Below are 20,199 nucleotides of genomic sequence, written 5' to 3'. Positions count from 1 at the left end.
TAAAATCAAGATTGATTTTAAGGTCAAGAGAAGGAATTTTTAATGATTTAGAATTCAAATTATTTGTAAAGACTATTGCCTGTCTGGAAGATAATGTTCATTTAAGAGACAGACAGTTCATTTCTGAGGTGTGCAATTACCCTCCATCACACAGAGGAGCAAAAAGATTCAGAATAGCATAACAGTGATGCAGAAAATAGAAGCGTTTAGCAGAATGGTTTTGGCAGCGGGCTTAGAACTTGACACAGCTAAATATGTCCAAAATTAAGTTCTTGGAGGAACTCATGTAACAACTTTTTTCCCACATGTCAACAATTTTAGCAGCAAGGTAACAAAGTTGGCAAAACATTGGCCTAACATATTGGAGAATAATGTGTTTCTAACGTAAGTGCTATTGAGTAGCAGCACAGGCGGTGGTGAAAACGGATAAAAACTTTATTGTTTTTATCACGGAATCCAAGAAATAAGCATCATTTAAAAAGATTCCATTTTGCCTAGGGAATAATTAGCTCCTTTAACAGTACATGAAGATTCCCATGCTACTAAAAGAGGAGGTTACTCACCTGTGCAGTAACTGATGTTCGTCGAGATGAGCATCCCTGCGGGTGCTCCACTGTCGGTGTAGGTGCGCCCCTGCGCTGCTGTTCGGAGATTTTTACAGCAGTTCCCGTATCAGTCACGCATGCACGAGCCTGCCTCACATACCAGTCTTGTCTTAATAGTGCGCATGTGCGGCCGAACTCCTCAGTTCCTTCTCTACAACGGAGGCTGCCCTAGCTCCGAAATAGAGGGGAGGAGGGTGGGGAGTGGAGCACCCACAGGGACACTTATCTCGAAGAACGTCCGTTACTGCACAGGTGAGTAACCTCCTCCTCTTCTTCGAGAGGTGTTCCTGTGAGTGCTCCACTGTAGGTGACTGAAAAGCAGTACCTCTCAAGGAGGTAGGGACTTCGGCTCTGGAAGGAAAGCAGTAGATAGAACAGCTCTGCCCATACATGTATCGGTGATGGGTCCCTGTGTAAGAGCATAATGTTTTGCAAACGTATTTTCAGAAGCCCAAATGGCAGCTCTGAAAATGTCCTTAAGGGGGACATTATGCAGAAAGGCCACTGATGCTGCTATGGATCTGGTGGAGTGAGTCCTGATAAAAGTAGGGGGAGTCACATTCTGTAATTGATAGCAGAGACAAATGCAACTCGAGATCCAGTTAGAAAGTCTGTGGTTAGGGACAGATGAGCCCTTAGAGCGTTCTGCAGCGGGGACGAATAGCTTTTCAGAACGCCTAAAGGTTTTAGTCCTGTCCAAGTAGAAGGACAAAGCCCGGCACATGTCTAAAGCGTGCATTGTAGATTCAAAGGAATTTGCATGTGGTTATGGAAAAAGGCAGGGAGAGGGACAGGCTCACTGACGTGGAAAGATGAGTGCACCTTCGGTAGAATTCTGGGGAGTAAGCGTAGGGTGACTTTGTGCTTAAAAAATATGGTGTATGGTGGATCTGCCATGAGTGCTTCAATTTCTCCTGCACATCTCGAAGAAGTAATTGCTACTAGAAATGCAGTTTTCATAGAGAGATGTAGGAGGGAACATGTGGCTAATGGTTCAAATGGTTTTTGGGTTAGACAAATTAAGACTAGGAGAAGGTTCCAAGGTGGATTAGGCAGTTTGATGTCTGGGTATAGGGTTTGGGGTCCCTTAAAGAATCGCTTAGTAATGGGGTGAGCAAAGATAGGCCTATCGTCGGTGGCATCATGGAACATTGTAATTGTGGCCAAGTGGACTTTGATGGAACTCAGGGAGAGTCCAGAGAGTTTAATCTCTAACAGATAGTCAAGGATTAGCAGGAGAGGCACGGAAAAAAGGAGCGGTTTCTGTGGCAGCACACCAGTGTGTAAATCTTGTCCAGTTATGAAGGTACGTGTGCATGTAGAATTCGTTGTGCTATGAAGGAGTACATTTCGAACCTGCTCCAAGCAAGTTCACTTGGCATGAGAGAACCATGAAGGAGCCAAACCTTGAGGTGTAACATGGTTTAATTGGCGTGGAATAGTAGACCATGTTGTTGGGACAAGAGATTCGGGTGGAGGGGTAGTGGGATGGGTGCGGAAGCGCCATCTTGGCAAGGAAAGGGTACCATGCCTGTCTGGGTGATCATTATGACCTTGGCTTGGTCTGTTCGTATTTTTATCAGTACTTTGTGTATGAGTGGTATTGGGGAAATGCATACGTTAGGTCGGCGTTCCATGGAAACATGAACGCATCCCCCGAGGAGCGTTTGCCTAGTTCTACTCTGGAACAAAATCTTGGGCATTTCTTGTTTGCTGCATTTCCAAAAGGTCTGTGGTTGGGTATTCCCATGTGTGAAATATGTCTAGTACTATATCCTCGTTTAGTTCCCATTCATGGTCTATGGGAAATCTTCTGCTGAGGTAGTCTGCGGTGGTATTGAGAGAGACAGGTAAGTATGCAGCTGATATTCAGACATTGTGTCTGAGACACCAGTTCCATCATTTCATCGCTTCTGTAGAAAGGGAGTGGGATTCCCTCCCCCTTGCCTGTTTACATAGAACATGCAGACAATGTTGTCAGTCATTATCCTGACATGTTGGTTTTGTATGAAGGGGAGAAAATGGAGGCAGGCATTGTGTATCGTTCAGAGTTCTAGACGTGAAGGGACGTCTCGGCAGGAGACGAAAGCTCCTGGGCAGTGTATTGGGGCATGTGTGCTCCCTATCCCATAAGGGATGCATCCATAGTTATGATAACCAGCAGGACATCCTGTAGAAAGGGGACCCCGGCGCAAACGTTGTGAGGCAATGTCCACCAGTGGAGAGAATCCTTGACTCTGGGAAGTATGTATAAAAGGTTGTTCAGACCATAGACATTCGGTCTGTAGGCAGTGGTCATCCAACTTTGTAAACACCTCATGAATAGGCGAGCGTTCCTGACTAGAAAAGTGCAAGAGGCCATGTGGCCTAGGAGTTGTAGGCAATCTCGTGCCACCACCTGTGGACTGTTGTACAGCTTGGCAACCAAAAGGTTGATGGTGTTGAAAAGGTGGAGTGGGAGAGATGCTATTCTTTTGTATGAGTCAAAATGTGTTCCTATGAACTCCAGTTGTGGGGTGGGAGTGAGTGTAGATTTTCTTTGTTCATTCACAGGCCAAGAGCATGGAAACATTGGACTGTCCGTTGTGTGGACTGAATGGCTTCTTGGAGGGTCCAGTCTTTGAAAAGGCAGTTGTCGAGGTAAGTAAAAATTATGATTCCCTGCCTTCTGAGATGAACTGTTACAACTGCGAGGAGTTTGGAAAAAGACACGAGGCGCAGTTGAGAGGCTGAAAGGTAGGACCCTGTACTGGTAGTGTTGTGAGCCCAGAACGAAGCGAATAAAACATCTATGGGCAGGATGTATGGTCACATGAACATAAGCGTCCTGCAGGTGGAGGGCTGAAAACCAATCTCCCTGCTTCAGTGCTGGGATTATGGTTACAAGAGTCACCATTTTGAATTTTTTTTTTTAATAATGAATTTGTTGAGGCATCTGAGGTCAAGAATGGGTCGCCACCACCCAGTTTTCTTTTCTGTTAAAAGTAATGGGAGCAGAACCCGTTTCCTCTGTGTTGGTTGGGCACTGGTTCTACTGCTCCTAATTGGAGGAGGTGATGCACCTCTTAGTGGAGCAGTTGTTCGTGAGAGGGGTCCCGGAAAAGGGACGGGGTGGGGGGCAAAGATAGGAAGGGAATGGGCACTGAAGTAGGGATGATGTTTTCTATACCCTCGACCACATCTTCAGATTTGCTTATTAGTGGCAGGGGGTTGACATGGAGTCGATGAATTGGTACAGCAACGTTGGTATCTTGGTTGCTGCTGATGTTGTTCATATGGTCTATGACTTTGTTGACATACGTCGGGTAGCGTAGATGTTGATAAGGTTGGTATCTATATTGTCTCCTCCTATTTGCAGGGGTTTGGATACAGAGACCGTTATGTCGCTTTCGAGTCCTTCATGGAGTGAAGCACATCGTTGGTGTTACTGGCAAATAGTTTTCCACCATCAAAAGGGAGATCTTCGTTGGTATTCTGAACCGTGCAAAGAAAAGACAACGATGAAAGCCATGAGGCTGAATGCATCACGACTGCTGTAGCAGTGGACCTTGCAGCTGTATTAGCAACATCAAGCGCAGCTTGTAGTGCGGTACTGGAGACGATTTGTCCCTCAGAGACTATGGCTTTAAACTAATGGTTTTTTTGCTCTCTGGAATGTCATCAATAAAGTCCATGAGTTTCTCATAGTTTTTGTGGTCATATTTTGTCAGAACGGCCGAATAAATATCCAGAATTATAATGTGGACGAAGCATACACTTTACGATGAAGCAGGTCGGGCCTTTTACTGTCTTTAACAGTTGGGGTAGATCTTGGAAACTGGTGTTTGTTCTTTTGGTTAGCTGCCTCTACTACCAATGAGTCTGGCGCTGGGTGAGTAAAAAGGAATTCAGACCCTTTGGAAGGAATAAAATATTTCAGGTCAGCTCGCTTACAGGTAAGTGTGCAAGTAGCCGGTGTCTGCCATGTGGTTTTGGCAGGAGCCATAATGGCTGAATTTATAGGTAAGGCAATCTTGGATATGGAGGGAGGTTGCAGGATGTCAGTCAACTCATGTTGGTTTTCAGAAACTTCCTCTAGATTGATCCTCAATTCTTTGGCGACTCTTTTGATAAGGTCTTGAAATTTTAAGAAATCATCAGACAGCGTTGGTGGGGCAGTACAGCCTCATCCTGTGTGGATACGGGCTCCAGAAGGGTTGGGGAAGCAGGTGTAGCATATTTATCGAAGTGTGAAGTAACAACTTGTTGTTGTGTCTCATTCGTAGCTGTATGCACTGGTGGTGGCGAGGTGGCATTGCTCCTATTTCTGGCACCTTGGCTATCATATTGGAATTGATTATATGGTGCCCATTGACCTCAGTATTGCCACTGACCGGGGAAGGGTATAGGTGGTGCCATCCACGGGTCTGTATACCAGGGAGGGAGGTCTTTGATGAACGAAGACCTAGATTTTGTGTGACCAGTGCAGATTTGGGTCTGTGACTGGGAGAACTGGTATGATGAAAAGTCTCCCTGCACTATGGCTTCCTCATCACTAGAAAAGTGAGGTATAGCAGGAGACAGCTGTCTGGACCGCATGTGAATGTCCAGAAAAAAAAAAACAGGTGTCAAGTAGATGTGACTGTAGGTTAGGTGACACCTGTAGGTTTGGTGAATGAATGAACTGCGGTGCCAGAGAGCCTGAGTGAGAGAAACCCTCTGCTGGAGCGCCTGTGGCACTGGAGGGTCGTTTGGCACCGACTTTCTCTACACCGTAGCGATCAATGCATGCACTGAGGTAATTGGTGCCGGGGAGATAAGCGCAGCCCACGTCTGTTCCGGCAAGGTCCTCTGTGCTGGCACCGTGTCCATTGCGGTGCCGAACGGTACCATGAGAAAGGCAGGCAACTGGAAGCCTGAACTCTCAGCACCGGGAGCTTGCGCTGTCGCTGCAGCCAGAGGCGGGATTAGTGTGATGCTGGAGGAACCCAGTGCATCAAAGGTGCGGAGCCGAGAGAAGGTCTGCATAGAAGAAATAGATCTGCTCAGCGACCTTTTTGCTTGCGATGTTTCCCTTCTGGGTGAGTGAGGTTGGCGTTTTCTCTTTTGTCCTTTCAGGAGGCAGGAGGGCTGCGGTTCACTGAGGAGCCCGTACCTGGGTCAGAAGCAGGTCCGGGTGATTCCTGCCCAAGAATCATTTTCAGGCAGAGTTCTCTGTCTTTACATGCCCTGAATTTTAATTTGGAACAATGGGCACATTGTTGAAGAATGAGGGACTCCCGCAGGCATTTTATACACTGGGAGTGATCATCCGAGATAGGGATGACATCCCTGCATGTAGTGCACTGCTTAAATCCTGGGGAGCCAGGCATATTAGCGTCGGCTGGAGGCTGAGGGGAAGAAGCGAGAACAATTTTTTTTTTTTTAAAGGAATGAACTTATCTTGTAACTAGAGTGCTAAACTAAGGGAAAAAAGGATGTAGAATGGGTAACAGAAAAAGTTTTAACAAGTCTGCTGTAGGTCCGACTCCAGCCAGGGATGGTAGAGAAGGAACTGAGGAGTTCGGCTGCCCATGCGCACTATTAAGACAAGACTGGTATGTGAGGCAGCCTCTGCGCATGTGAGGCCAATACGGGTACTGCTATAAAAATCTCCGAACAACGGTGCAGGGGCACACCAACATCTACTGTGGAGCACCCACAGGTACATCTTTCAAAGAAGAACTTGACAGTCTGGATCTGTTAGAATTAGGGTTCAGTTCAATACAGAAAATTCAAACTGGCTCTTCTTTTCTATGCATATTTACTGTGACACGCAAGGGGCCCTTATAAAAATGCCTTATACCTTTACATTGAGAGAATCAAAATCTAACAAACTATAAGTCTTACAACCACATTTAATTACAGGAGACAAAAATATATTAGCCAAGTAATACCTATTGGACTAGATCTACTTCATAGCCTGGATCTAGCTGGAGGGTACTAATGAGTTTATTGTGCAGTGTTTGACATCATCAGTTGTATATGGAAAAAATACAGAATGATAAGTGAAGCCTACCTGCCTTGCCATTCAGTGTTGAAAAATTTAGAGATAGGGCTAAATTTGCATAAAGGTTATAGTGTCTCAATAAACTTGGGCTATGTAAATTGGTCGCTAAATAGGTGCAAGTATTCTGTGCATCCCTTAACAGAAAAAGTTAACACTAATGGATGCTGGTCAAAGGTTTTCTTTTTATGCAGAGGTGGCAGACAGGGATGTCCCTTGTTTCCACTACTTTTTGCCCTCTCCAGTGAACCACTAACTAAAGCTCTCAGGAAAGCAACATATTTCCATAGGGTAGCAAATACACAAAACTAAATTTGGCACTTTATAGAGGTGACATGCTGTTTTGTCACACAAACAGACACATCAGCCCAATTATTATTATTATTATAACTGGAAGTTTGGGGAAATGGTTTGGAAAAATTTCCATTTCTAAATTAATTACATGCCAGAAGGCTTTTGTCTTCTGCCAAGTAGTTTTAAGGAAGCCAACTGGCATTTCCCTTTTAAACAGTCAGTCAATTATTTTACTTCTTTAGGCCTCCTTACATCTGTGACCTTAAGAAGATTACATGGAAAAAACCTTACTCCCTTTTTTAAAGGAATCAGTAGGAACTTGCTGAGCAGGAAATACCAGCCAGTGCTGTTTAATAAAATCAATTTTATTAAGGGAATGGTGTTTTGCAATATATAAAGATGTTATTTCTAATTTTCTGAACATAAGTTAAGCAATTGGAAATGTGTTTCTGTATTTCATTTGGCACGAAAAAGTAAAGGGAAGTTGCTATTTTGTAATTGGAGACTAAGATTTACAAAAGATTAATTGACCTCATAGAACCTTAAAGTAACATGCAACTAGAGGAACTAGAGGAAAAATATATATCTTTTTATTCGACGTTTTGGTTAAGTCTAACAGATGAAAGTAAGTATAGTAAAGTAAATAATTAGAGACACATTAACAAAACACCAAAAAAATCAAATTTCCTTGCCGATCCTACCAATGTCAAACTACAGTGTTAAAGATTTGAATATATCTAGTTTAATTTTCACCAATAATGTTGAATTACCTTTACCATCAATTTCACTTTTGTTTGTAGGCAGTTTCACTTTTTGGTTCTCATGTATTAGCACCATGCCGCAGTGCTTTTGATGCAAATACTGCACTGGAGTATTTAAGTCCAAATAAGAAAAGAATATTTTTTGATTCATAGAAATGATGCAATGAGGAAGTTTGGCTGTTGTTATGGGGGAAAGGGTGGTATTCTTTGTACCTCCCCCCACTCCAAATCATAAATTTTGTCAGATAATACAAAAACCTACTTTTATGTGTTAATTGGATTGAATTGATGCAGGGAGACAATTTTTTTAAATTACATTTTTCTATTCTGCCCTGACAAACGAAATGCACAAATTCATTTATAAAATTTTACCTTATTTTGAAAATGTATTAGGAACAACAACAACGACACATTTTACCTTTGTCTAGAATAGGAAATGAGGCTGTTGAGGATGTGGCAATTATGTTATAAAAAAATTATTAATATAATTTCTGTATCAGTATTGAGGTCTCTTACCTAAAACAATTGTGGTGATCCAGTCTGACTTCCTACATAATACGGACCAAAGAACCTCACCCAGTACTTCTGTATCAATCTCATAATTTAAATTTGAGCTGTAGCATATCATTTAGAAACATATCCAGTGTTGAGCTAAAGACTTGAAGTAATGGAAAATCCTCCATGTCCCAAGAGAAATTGTTCCAGTTGTTAATTACAGTAAAATTTGGACCTGTATTTCTAGTCTAAATTTGTCTAGCTTAAGCTTCCAAGCACTGGATCTTGTTATGTCTTTTTCTGCAAGAATGAAGAGCTATCTCTTGTCACAAATCAATTTCCCTTGTTAGGTACCTGTCAACTATGATCAAGTCTCCTTTTAGAATTCTCTTAGACAAGCTAAATAGATTGAGCTTCTTTACTCTCCCACCATAAGGTATGTTTTCCAGACCTCAGATTATTCTTTTTGGTCTTTTTGGAATCTTTTCCAATTTGTCATCCTCCTCTTTGAAGTGTGGATGCCAATTTATGGTATTCCAATTTATAGTCTGACCTCTACTATACACAAAGGCAATACCACCTCCTTACTTCTACTTGATATTCTACTTTTTATACATCCAAGAATTGTGTCAACCCTCTTAACTACAGCATTGCAGGGGGAGCTCATATTCAATTGGTTATCTAGCATGGCTCCTAAGTCCTTTTCAGAATCATTGCTTTCCTGGATGCAGTTTCCTATCTTATAAATGTGGCCTGCATTCTTTGCTCCTGAATATATATGACTTCGCATTTGGCTGTGATAAAAATGCATGTTGATCAAATAAGCCCATCATAACAGTGATTCAGGTTGGTCTGTATTACTGATATATCAACATCAGTATTTAATACTCTACCAATTTTTGAGTCATCTGCAAATTTTAACTATGTATTTTATATTTTCTTCAAGGTAATTGATAAAGATATTGAATAACATTGGGCTGAGTCCTTTGTCTTCGTCTTTTATCTTAAGTATCTTGTAACTACATCTTTCCTTTAGTAAATGGGAATTTAGAAGCATTATGTATCCCATATTTTGGCAGGAGCTCAAGGGCTATAAGCATTGGATTCTATGGACCGGGGAATGGATTATGATAGCAGTGAGATGTAACAGAAAGCATTACCAGTAATTATGAACTGGAACAGGAGTACTTGTAATTGGGTCTAAAAGGGATAATTATTGATATGAAAATACAGACCACCAATAAAAAAACATAGTGATAATGGTAAATTATAGTGTGTCCTTAATTCTCTTACCAGCAATCTTTTTTTTTTTTTTTTTTAAGGGATTGTCAGTCCACTAAATTATTATCTAGGAGTACATTTTCTTTCTGGGCTGATCTTCACTTTCCTTTTCCTTACATAGTAACTTGATATGCCTGTGGACAGAAAAATTGGTACAAGAGGGCTTTCCTACCCTATCTTCCTAAGCAGAAATTAGTGTCCATTAACAGTCATAAAAATATTTGATGACTAATGTGACTGATATGGCAATTTCCTGTAATGTGTGTGCGGGAGATCTTAACTGTGTTAAGTTTATGTATCATTGTGTGCCAGGGATTGTCTGGAAATTCCATGGGGGAGGGTAATCACAGCTCCTCCAGGAATTAAGAACAGTGGGGGATGATTAGGCAAATTTACTCCGGTTGTAACACCTCAGAGAGGTACCACCACCTGAAGACATTTGCATGTAATGGTTCAGACTGGATTCTCCAGAGGCCAACAGACAAAGAAAGGACTTCTGGATAAATAGTCTGAGTTTAAACTGACTCCTGAAGAATAGGGCTCATTTATCATTACTTTTATACATATGGTGCTTTGGAAAAGGTATCTCAGATATATTTGTTTTTGTTTACTTAGTTATATGAACTAGGGGCTGTCAATTAATCACAGTTAACTCAAACGATTACCACAAAACAAATTAACTAGATAAAAAATAGTTGTGATTAATCGCAGTTTTAATCACACTTAAAACTTAATCAAATACCAATTTAAATTTACTGTAAATATTTATGGATTTTTTCTATATTTTCAAATATACTGATTTCAATTACAGCACAGAATACAAAGTGTATAGCGCTTACTTTATATTATTTTTTTATTACAAAACTACCACACCCAATTCCAGAAGTTTCTGGAATTGGGTGTGGCAGTTTTGGGTATGCTCAATAGGTTCCTGGTAGCTGGACTCAGACTCCACTAAGGGCAAGTAGTTGGGGCAACTGCTTTGCAAAAGGCCACGTCATCTGTGTGTGCTGGGAGTAGCTGGGCCACAGGAGCAGAGAGAAGGCTGTCTTCCCCTAACTCTGAAAAATTTTGCAGCAGGTTAGTGATACTGTTAACACTCCTGAGTGACGCAGTTATATTGATATAGGTCTGTAGTGTAGATCACACCTAAGTATTTCTCAGAAAGTCACAATTTATTAAAGAGTGAGACAACACGTCATTAATTCTCTCCATAGGCAATACAGCAATGTCCAGACTTTGTGTAAAATCAAAGCCTGAGAGAAAAGACAATTACCTGTTCTGTAACTGGTGTTTTTCGAGATGTGTTCCTCGTGTCCATTCCATATTAGGTGTATGTGCTCGCCACATGCACCAGTGCTGGAAGTTTTTCCCTCAGTGGTATCCAGAGGGGACTGGCTCTGGTGCCCTCTGGACTGGGATGCACATGCCGTGGTATAAGGGGCGCCACCGGCTACCCCACCCTCAGTTCCTTCTTGCTGGAAACTCTGACAGTGCGGAAGGAGGGCGGGTCATGGAATGGACATGAGCAATACAACTCAAAGAACACCAGTTACGGAACAGGTAACTGTCTTTTCTTCTTCGAGTGCTTGCTCATGTCCATTCCATTATAGGTGACTCCCAAGTAGTACCAATGGAGGTGGGTAAGAGTTCATGGATGTGTAGATTGCAACACAGCTCTGCCAAACCTAGCGTCATCTCTGGCCTGCTGTGATGGCGTAATGCACCGTGAATGCGTGAACCGAAGACCATGTTGCAGCTCTGCAAATGTCGTGGATGGGAATGTGCGCCAGGAAGGCCGCTGAGGACACCTTGGCTCTGGTCGAACGGGCCCCCATGATCAGCAGTGGTGGGACCTGGGCCAGCTTGAAACAGGTCCGGATGCCAGAGGTGATCCAGTTGGAAATCCTCTACGAGGACACTGGAGGCCCTTCATCTTGTCTGTTGTCATGATGAAGAGCTGGGTTGACCTGCACAAGGGCTTGGTATGCTCCAGGTAAAATACCAGGGCACATCTGATGTCCAGGACGTGCAGCTGCCTTTCCTCACTAATGGTGTGAGGCTTGTAACAAAACACTGGGAGGAAGATGTCCTGGTTGACATGGAAGGAAGACATGATTTTTGGCAGAAAGGCCGGATCGGGTCGCAGTTGAACTTTGTCCTTCTAGAACACCATGTGTGGCAGCTCTGATGTCAAGGCTTTAATCTCCGACACTCATCTCACCAATGTTATTGCCACAAGGAAAGCGACCTTCCAAGACAGGTGGGAAAGGGAGCAGGAAACCATAAGCTCAAAGGGCAGGTCCATGAGCCTAAAAAGAACCAAGTTAAGGTCCCACAGGAGGACAGGGGCCCGAACCAGCGGGAAGAGCCTCTTGAGGCCTCTCAGGAATCCGATCGACATGTTGTGCGAGAACACCTTCTGACCTTGGATCGGTAGGTGGAAAGCGGAGATGGCTGCAAGGTCCAGCCTGATGGAAGAGAAGGCCAGCCCCTCGCTCTTAAGATGAAGCACATAATCTAAAATAAATTGTAAATGGAGTTCGATGGAGAGATGCTACATTCAGACGCCCAGTGGGAAAACCTCATCCACTTTGCCAGGTAGGTTGCTGTAGAAGAAGACTTCCTGCTTTCCAGGAGGACTTGCTGGACTTGTTAGAGCAGGCCCGCTCCTCCGGGTTCAACCACGCAGCATCCAAGCTGTGAGGTGGAGGGAGGTGAGGCTGGAGTGTAGGAGGCGCCCATGATTTTGTGAAATCAGATCTGGTTGGTCGGAAAGGGACCATGGAGGGTCGCCGCCATGTCCATGAGCGTGCAGAACCAATGTTGGTGCAGCCACATCAGGGCGATCATGATGACTTTGGCCTTTTCTCCATCTTTGACAGGACTCTGCTGATGAGTGGGATCGGCAGGAACGCATACATCAGACCCCCGGACCATGATAGGAGGAAGGCGTCAGAGAGAGAGTCCTTGCTCAGACCCTACAGGGAACAGAACCGATGACATTTCCTGTTCTGTCTGGTGGTGAACAGGTCCACCTGGGGAGTTCAACACCTCTGGAAGAGTGATCAGGCTACCTCTGGATGAAGTGACCACTTGCGGTGAGAAAAAAAAGGACCTGCTGAGGCAATCTGCCAGCGTGTTCCTGAACCCAGGGAGGTGACAGGCCTCCAGGTGGATCATGTGCTTGATGCAGAAATCCCATAAATGGAAAGCCTCTTGACAGAGAGTCAACGAGCGTGCTCCCCCTTGCCTGTTGATGTAGAACATCAAGGCTGTATTATCCGTCAACACTCTCAACACCTTGCATCCGAACAAATCCAGCCTCTTTGAGTCCTTATTTTTAGGTATAGCTCCCGGTTGGCCTTGCCTCTCCCGCTCATTAACGGCTGCTACTACCAGGGAGTTTGGGGATGGGTGGGTATAGAGGTACTCATGACCCTTAGCCGGAACAAAGTATTTTCTTTCTGGCCTCTTGGAGAGGGGGAGCATGGATGAGGGGGTCTGCCACAGGGCATTTGTGATCTTTGACACCCCCTCATGCAGGGGCAGTGCCACCCTGGCCAGTGCTGTAGAGCAGAGAACATCGAATAGGGAGTCCAATGGTTCCTCTAGCTCCTCCGCATGGAGCCCCAAGTTAGAGGCAACTCTTTTCAACAGCTCCTGATGGGACTTAGCATCATCCTGAGGAACTGGGTGAGGGGGACCCGCAATCGCTACACAAGGTTTCAAGAAGAACACCTCTTTCTTCTGTGGTAAGTTGGAAGCCCAAAAGCATCCATTAAGCACAGTTTCAACACGAGAAACAGAGGAGAAACTGTATGAATAAATCACTCTTAGTGAGAACGTTCCATGGAAAGTGAAGTGGGCGCCCTGACCCAAAAGATATACCACAATGCATATCACATTGAGTGTTACACCAAGAATGTATGTAATGTGTTGTGTCAAAAGGTAAAAGCAAGAGAAACAAATACTGATTTTATTCCTACAAGCTGCAATACTTAGCTGGAGTACAGAAATTGAATCACAGTGGCTCTAATGGATACGAAAGTAATGGTGATGGCCAATGCAGAGGCTAAATACGGAGAAATATATGCTTTGAATGGGATTGAAGAGGAGCAAATACTTAGCACAAGGCTCTTATTGAAGATGAACTGTGGGATATGATCATAGTTCTTAGCAATCCCATCCACAGAAATTAATCACAGTGCATATTCTTAAAGGCTACAAAAGATGTGGTACCATCAAAAGCGGAAGAAAGCACTGATGTCAACAGTAATATGAAGAGACTGTTTGCAGCTGCTACAGGGATCCATAGCAGATGCCAAACCTGAAAAAATATTACTGCCTAACCTGTACTACTACTTTAAGTGATGTATCAGTGGTTGAAGTGACTTTAGCACCAGCATGACAACAAGCAAATGGAGCAGAAGGCTGCCATTTATCACAAAGACTCATGTACAAGTGCTTGAGTAAAAGGCAGGTTTTCAACACATACACAACAACTGTGCGGCATACAGATAACCTACCATAACAAGCAGCTGTTGGTTTACCAAAAGATTCCAAAACTTGTGGCAAATTTCTCGTGTATCTTGCGCAGCATTGGCTCCTCCATTGATTACAACAAAGTACTCCATTTGGAAAATGCAATTGCAAACAAGATTCTTTGCCACATGGAACTGAATGAAGAATTGTATGTTCTCCCAGACCTCATCAAGGGCAGGTTTAGATTTTGTGCTCCTGATAAGATATTCCTGGAAGATCCAGCAGGTGGCAACGGTACTATTGTGGTCTGCTATCAGGAGTGTATTAACGGGGCAAGTCCCAGTCTCAAGTGTTGTCTAGACAGTAAAGAACCGCTCCTTGAAGGAGCTTCCTGACTTCATGACTCACTCATTTTCCTACCAAGGTACAAAAATTCCAAAGCCAAGAAGTCCAGTTTTCAATGAAGCAGCTGTTGAATCGACTACAGGAGAACCTTTTACATTCACTAATCTTGACATCATTTGGTTATTGAGAAAGAGTGGAATGCATTCCAGAGGTGAAAAATCACTGAATACAACTTCAACTGAAGAGATGAAAGAGGTAGCCTCAAATGAGCTGTACACCCAGGACACACCATATCATAGCATTTCAGGAGACAGATACATTCCAACATGGTCTGCCTTTAATTTGGCACTACAGACAGCACTAGAGTGAATGACCCATGTATGCTTCCTGCCAGTCAGACTTGCCTATCCCCACTGATAGTTCAGTTAACATTCCTTACCCAGCTGGAACTGTCTAGGGGACTTCCTGATTGTTTTTGTTCTCTGAAGGTAAAAGGCTAACGCTCATTGGACATTGAGGGAGATTCTTCTGCAGATGCATGCTATTTCGGGAAGAAAATCAGTCAGTGAATGGATTGGTTAATATGAAACTGGGAGATTACCTTTGGTAAAAATTTCAGGTGTTGATGTAAGACCACCTTATCTGAGTGGAATACTGTAAATGATGGGTCCGCCATCATAGCTCCAAGTTTCCCAACCCTTCTCACCGAAGTGATAGCAACAAGGAGGGTGACCTTCATGGAGAGAAGAGACATGGAGCAAGATGCCATTGGTTCAAAGGATGTTAATACTGAGAGTACCAGATTCAGACACCATTGAAGTGCTATCACTTGGAGAAGTGGGAAGGTTCTTAGGAGGCCTTTCCAAAATCTAGCAGTTAGCAGGTTTGTAAAACCAAAGTAACACTACATAGAAGGATGGAGTGTGCTGATCGCTGCTAGGTGGACTCTCAAAGGGCTGAGGGCAAGATCCAACATCTTTAATGATAGAACATAGTCCAGGATTAGCAGAATCTCTTCTGCTTTTGGTAAAATCTATGTTGTGGCCAAGACGAAAAGCATCTCCAATTGGCCTGATAACATTATCTAATGGAATCTTTCCGACTACTAAAGAGAATGTCTTATACAGCAGAGGAACATGCCCGTTTGATAGTTGATGAGAATCTAAATACCACACTCTGAGATGGAGCAGACATGGATCGACTGGGCTGCTTGATTTTGCCCTTGTACTGGGTCAGAAGATCGGGACGGTCGGGATGGTAATCGGTGGGCAGGATGATATGTGCAGGAGATTGGGGAAGTGGTGTTACTAAATAGGTGTAGAGAGGCACTTACATCAGTGGGAGCCAAATTTAAGTGAAAATACTTCCACAGCTAGGTGGACACAAGCATCTTATATTCATCTAAATGTGGCTGAAGAGGAAGGAACTGAAACCCTATGAACCCAGAAGAAAAGGAAACTAGCCCTCTCATGAGAAAATAGTACTGTTTTCTTTGGGATAGTCAGGTCCCCTTTCTTTTAAGCATCTTTATTTCCTTTTACCTTCTGTCCCCCGCACTCTTAAGTGGTTTGGATATGCAGACCCACCTTGAGACAACCCAAGGCCTCGTTACTTCCAATCTGCTTCATATACACTCACCCATAGTTCAGCAAAACCACACACTATTACCTCCACATCAGCCTTTTATCTGAGCAGTGTATTAAAAGAACTCACAGAAAATGATAATTTAACATTTTCATGGCTGTAGTGAGGCGGAGTGGCCTCCCCCTGAGCCAGAGGGGGAGGGACGACCATGAACACACTACAATGGCAAACAGATAATGTAATATTTTCCATTAGATCCATGATGACGATGAAGTAATTAAGTCTTTTCCTATTAATAAACTTGTAACATCTCTTTATAACCAAGTGATAGTGAGAAAAGATGAATATACATTGTTAATTGAACACCATACATATATGAAACATGAACAACCTGGATTTTCAGATGTTCTGACCTGACACAAATCTCAGTAACATCTATAGAGAAGAAGGTGCTTAGCAACTTAGAAAAATTAGACCAGCGGTGTCTGATCTTGCTTCCATAGATCATTTTAATTTCAACAACCTACCTTCTACTGTCAGAGTACCCATTTTGGACTCTAAGAAGTCAAACAGTGTGCTGGGTGCAGAAGGTCTGGCATTTCCTAGTTCCTCTTCATCTTCAGGTCTTAGTCGGCCTCTGCCCTTTCCTTTCCCTGTGGATATTACAAACAAATGACTTAGATCCAGACAAATCTACAGAAACTCTACATTTCTTTTTATTATAATTGTTTTTATAAAACAGCTGAAGCCGTTAAACAGGAAAATATAATCAGATCCACAAATTACATGGATTATGTTCAATTAAGAACACTTAAGTGTGTGATTTTTAACTAGGAAACAATTATAGCTATAATATACAGAGGTACTTTTCCAATATTCACTGTCAGGTCTTGAATTCATTACAACTCAGAGGAAAACATACATGCAGTTCTGCCCCTGCATAACTCCAAATACACTAACAAAGGCCACTATTATCTTTTTGTGCTAGTGGCACAAGATCCCCTATTATCTAGACACTTTAGTCTAAAACAAAACAGCTTTACAAGTTATACCTCTAGGTGGTGGTCCCTGGATAGGTTTCTGTTTACTGCTGTTCAGAAGAAAATTTAATGCTGCTTCTAGGCTGTTGCTATTATCCATAAGCGCCTGCCTTGCTGCTTCTTTACTGAAACCCATTTCTGTTATGTGCTTTAGAGCCTTTTCATCAACCTGTAATAAAAGATATACACAAAAGTAATCACAGGCTACAACACAGATTCCATAAAATACTAGGTTTGCTTGTAAATTGCATATTAATATTTAATTAAAACATTAATTTATTTTTCATGTATGATGATAAATACTTAGACAGGGCTATTTATAAAAATACTAACAAATAAGCTTTCATGGCTTCATGTAACTGACTAGAGTACAATGAGGAGACAGGAACAGATGGTAATTTTAAGAGATGGATTTTATGTGCTTTGGGAGGTTTCCTTTGATTTTTGGGTTTCGTTTTTTGGAGGAATTTTTGTTGTGTTTTTCTTTTTTGCTTTGATTTAATTTCAAATAGAAAACCAAAGAAATAATATTACATGATGTCAAACTCTGATTCCCATAGTTTAACTCTCACTCCATCAAACAAAGGAGTATCCTGATAGACAGCAGTATCTCTCCTCTTAGCGGGAAGAAAGAAGGCAAAAATATATCAAGCATAGTAATGGGCCAGCCTTTTGTGCTTGGTACAAACATTTCCAAAGCTATGACTGACAATGGCTGTGCAAAATCAGATTATACATTCTGCAAAATAGGGAGGTTAGATATATAACGAATAAAGGTCCTGCAGAATAAAACTGAAAGAAATACAAGTAATTTTCCTTCTTCAGAAATACATGACTTCTCATTCCCAATGATATGAAACATTCTGACAGAGAGCAAATATAGCTATCAGTGTACACATAGTAAAGGTGAAGGCCTTACATAATATTGCTGTTTGAAGTACCAAGCTGAAAACTGAATCCTCCAGTCCTCCATTTTGTTACGTCTAATAAATGTGTAGTATGAGGAAAAGGTTCTAGCCTCACACACCTCCCTGTAAAAATGTCACACTTCTCTGCCTAAAAAAGGGGAAAGGGACAACCCTGTATTGGAACAAACATACCAGATAAACTGGACCATATCACTCAGTAGGTTGACAGTGCAGTGGATGTTTTAGAAATATTTTGGTATATGTGTCAAACATGAAAACTGAGTAATTCCTTAATGCAAAACTAAATAAAACCCAATTAAAAGAACACAATTAGTTTTGCTGAGAGATTAGTACAAGTTGTGCAACAACAAATGTAACCATGTGATCTTTTCATTATTACTCATTTTCTCCTATAGTTTGTTACTTTCACAAGTCTTGCTTCCAATTAGATGGATCCCAATTACGGCATATGGGTGCTACTACAACACAAGTAGTAAATAACAGTATTTAAACATCAGCCATCTAGTTTGCAGATACAAATATCCAAATTCATTTCCAAAACCAAACTGGAGCATGCAAGAATAACTTCTAAAAAAGAATAAAGTATAGTTGACTGGGGATAAACTAAAACTCCTACACTTCTGGCTAAACTGATTCCACTTCCTTCATAATTCCTTCCGCATCCCCAAATAAACAAGTCCACCCAACAATATTCTTAGACTGAATGTCCACAAACTGAAGCACAGGACGATCACTAAATAAAAACATTTACAATTACTCATGTCCTCTGCAATGTCGTAGGAAGGATGGTCTATGTTACTAACACTAAAGTGACATACGTACAATGCCCAGCTCAGCAACAGACTTCCCATGTGAGGCTGAACAAGTTAATCTAACTTGGGACTCAGTCTCTCATCTGTAAAATAGGCATAGTGCCTCCCTATCTTACAGGGGTGTGATGAGGATAAAATCCATTAACGACTAAAAGGCACACAGATAGTACAGTGACACGGGCCATGTAGGTGAGCATATCAGTAAAAAAACAGGTAGATTAGAATGCAGCTCTCCTGGAAAAAAAAACGACAGTGTTGGTTTAGAATCCACTCCTTTAGTGCCAGCTGGAGCCTGCCCAGTATATGTGTTCTACTGTTCTGTCTCCCTTGCAGATAGACAAGGCGAATGAGGTAATATCTTTTACATAGTTGTCAGAGAAGAAAGGATATTCTACCATGTACCAGTGGTGCAGCACCTCCTTTCGGAGTTGGAAATACTCAGTGTTCGTGTCTGCTGATGTATATGACAGCTACTGTTTCCACCAGGAGCTAAGCAGCAGCCACAGGCTGAACTGTTGAGAGCTAATCTTGGACAGGACCATAATCTGAGACATGAGGGAAAGGCAATTTCCCAGAGACCCTCTTTGTCACATAGTCCTTATAACATTCAAAGTATCTATGGACTCCTCAGGATAATCAGTCTCTTTCTTCTCTTATATATATATTGTACCAAAAGCTTCTCTCTCTTCCTCATTCTTACATATAAAGACCGGAATGAAAAATAAAAAAGTAAGATTAGAACAGGAGGGTCTGTGTTTTAAAGCTGAAGAAGGCAGAATGATTAACCTGAAAGTAAGTCGTCTGGTACCGGTATAATAGCTATGACAGAAACTAGTTCATTGCTTCATAGTACACGAGGCAAAGATGCTGTGGTATCAGATTCCTTTATAGGACGTGGGAGAAGGTAACATAATGAAAGAAACCATCTTTGTTAAAGATTTCATTTCAAATAAACAACCATGCCTAATATTAGGGCTACAAAGGATAAAAGGAGCTGATTCTTCACTGTCTTGGGACCTTGAATAAACATTTACATTATCACACCACCACCAAATCAGAACATTGTTATATGCAGTGTTGTTGTAGCTGTGTTGGTCCCAGGATATTAGAGACAAAAGGCAGATGACATAATACCTTTTATTGGACCAACGTCTGTTGATGAGAGACAAGCTTTCGAGCTTACACAGATCTCTTCTTCAGGTCTGGTCCACACTACAGTTGATCTAAGTTACACAGACGTACCGCAGTCACAGCAATTAAATCACTTTTACATGTCCACACTACGTTCGTTGTGTCAGTGGTGCATGTCCTCACTAGCGGCGTTTGCATAGATGCAGAGAGCAGTGCACCCTGGGTAAGCAGCCCACTGTGCAACTCGCCACCATCTAGCGCAGGGTGTTTTGTAAAGGGTTTGCAATGCCTCCTGGGGGCAAATGAGACATGCAGGGGTGACTGGGAACATGATTTCAAGATCCCATGATGGTGTGTTCTCCATCCCATAATTTTATCTACATCCTATAACATTTCGCACCTCTTTTCAAAA

At 42.3% G+C, this 20,199-nt stretch overlaps 1 protein-coding gene across 1 annotated transcript in view; it reads right to left on the bottom strand.

Annotated features, from left to right (window-relative positions):
* Nucleotides 1-20,199, bottom strand: part of TDRD3 (tudor domain containing 3) — a 302,953-nt gene that overhangs the window by 65,134 nt on the left and 217,620 nt on the right. Inside the window, exons 9-10 of the mRNA XM_074961727.1 lie at nucleotides 16,928-17,084; nucleotides 16,403-16,528 (exon numbers count right to left, since the gene is read on the bottom strand). Coding sequence (XP_074817828.1) covers nucleotides 16,403-16,528; nucleotides 16,928-17,084 — 283 coding nt within the window. The remainder of the gene's footprint in view (nucleotides 1-16,402; nucleotides 16,529-16,927; nucleotides 17,085-20,199) is intronic.

This window comes from Natator depressus, chromosome 1 (genome assembly GCF_965152275.1).
Source record: "Natator depressus isolate rNatDep1 chromosome 1, rNatDep2.hap1, whole genome shotgun sequence".
Lineage (NCBI taxonomy): Eukaryota > Metazoa > Chordata > Testudines > Cheloniidae > Natator > Natator depressus.
Note: the sequence above shows the minus strand (reverse complement) of the source record. Positions and strands in the feature narration are given on the sequence as shown.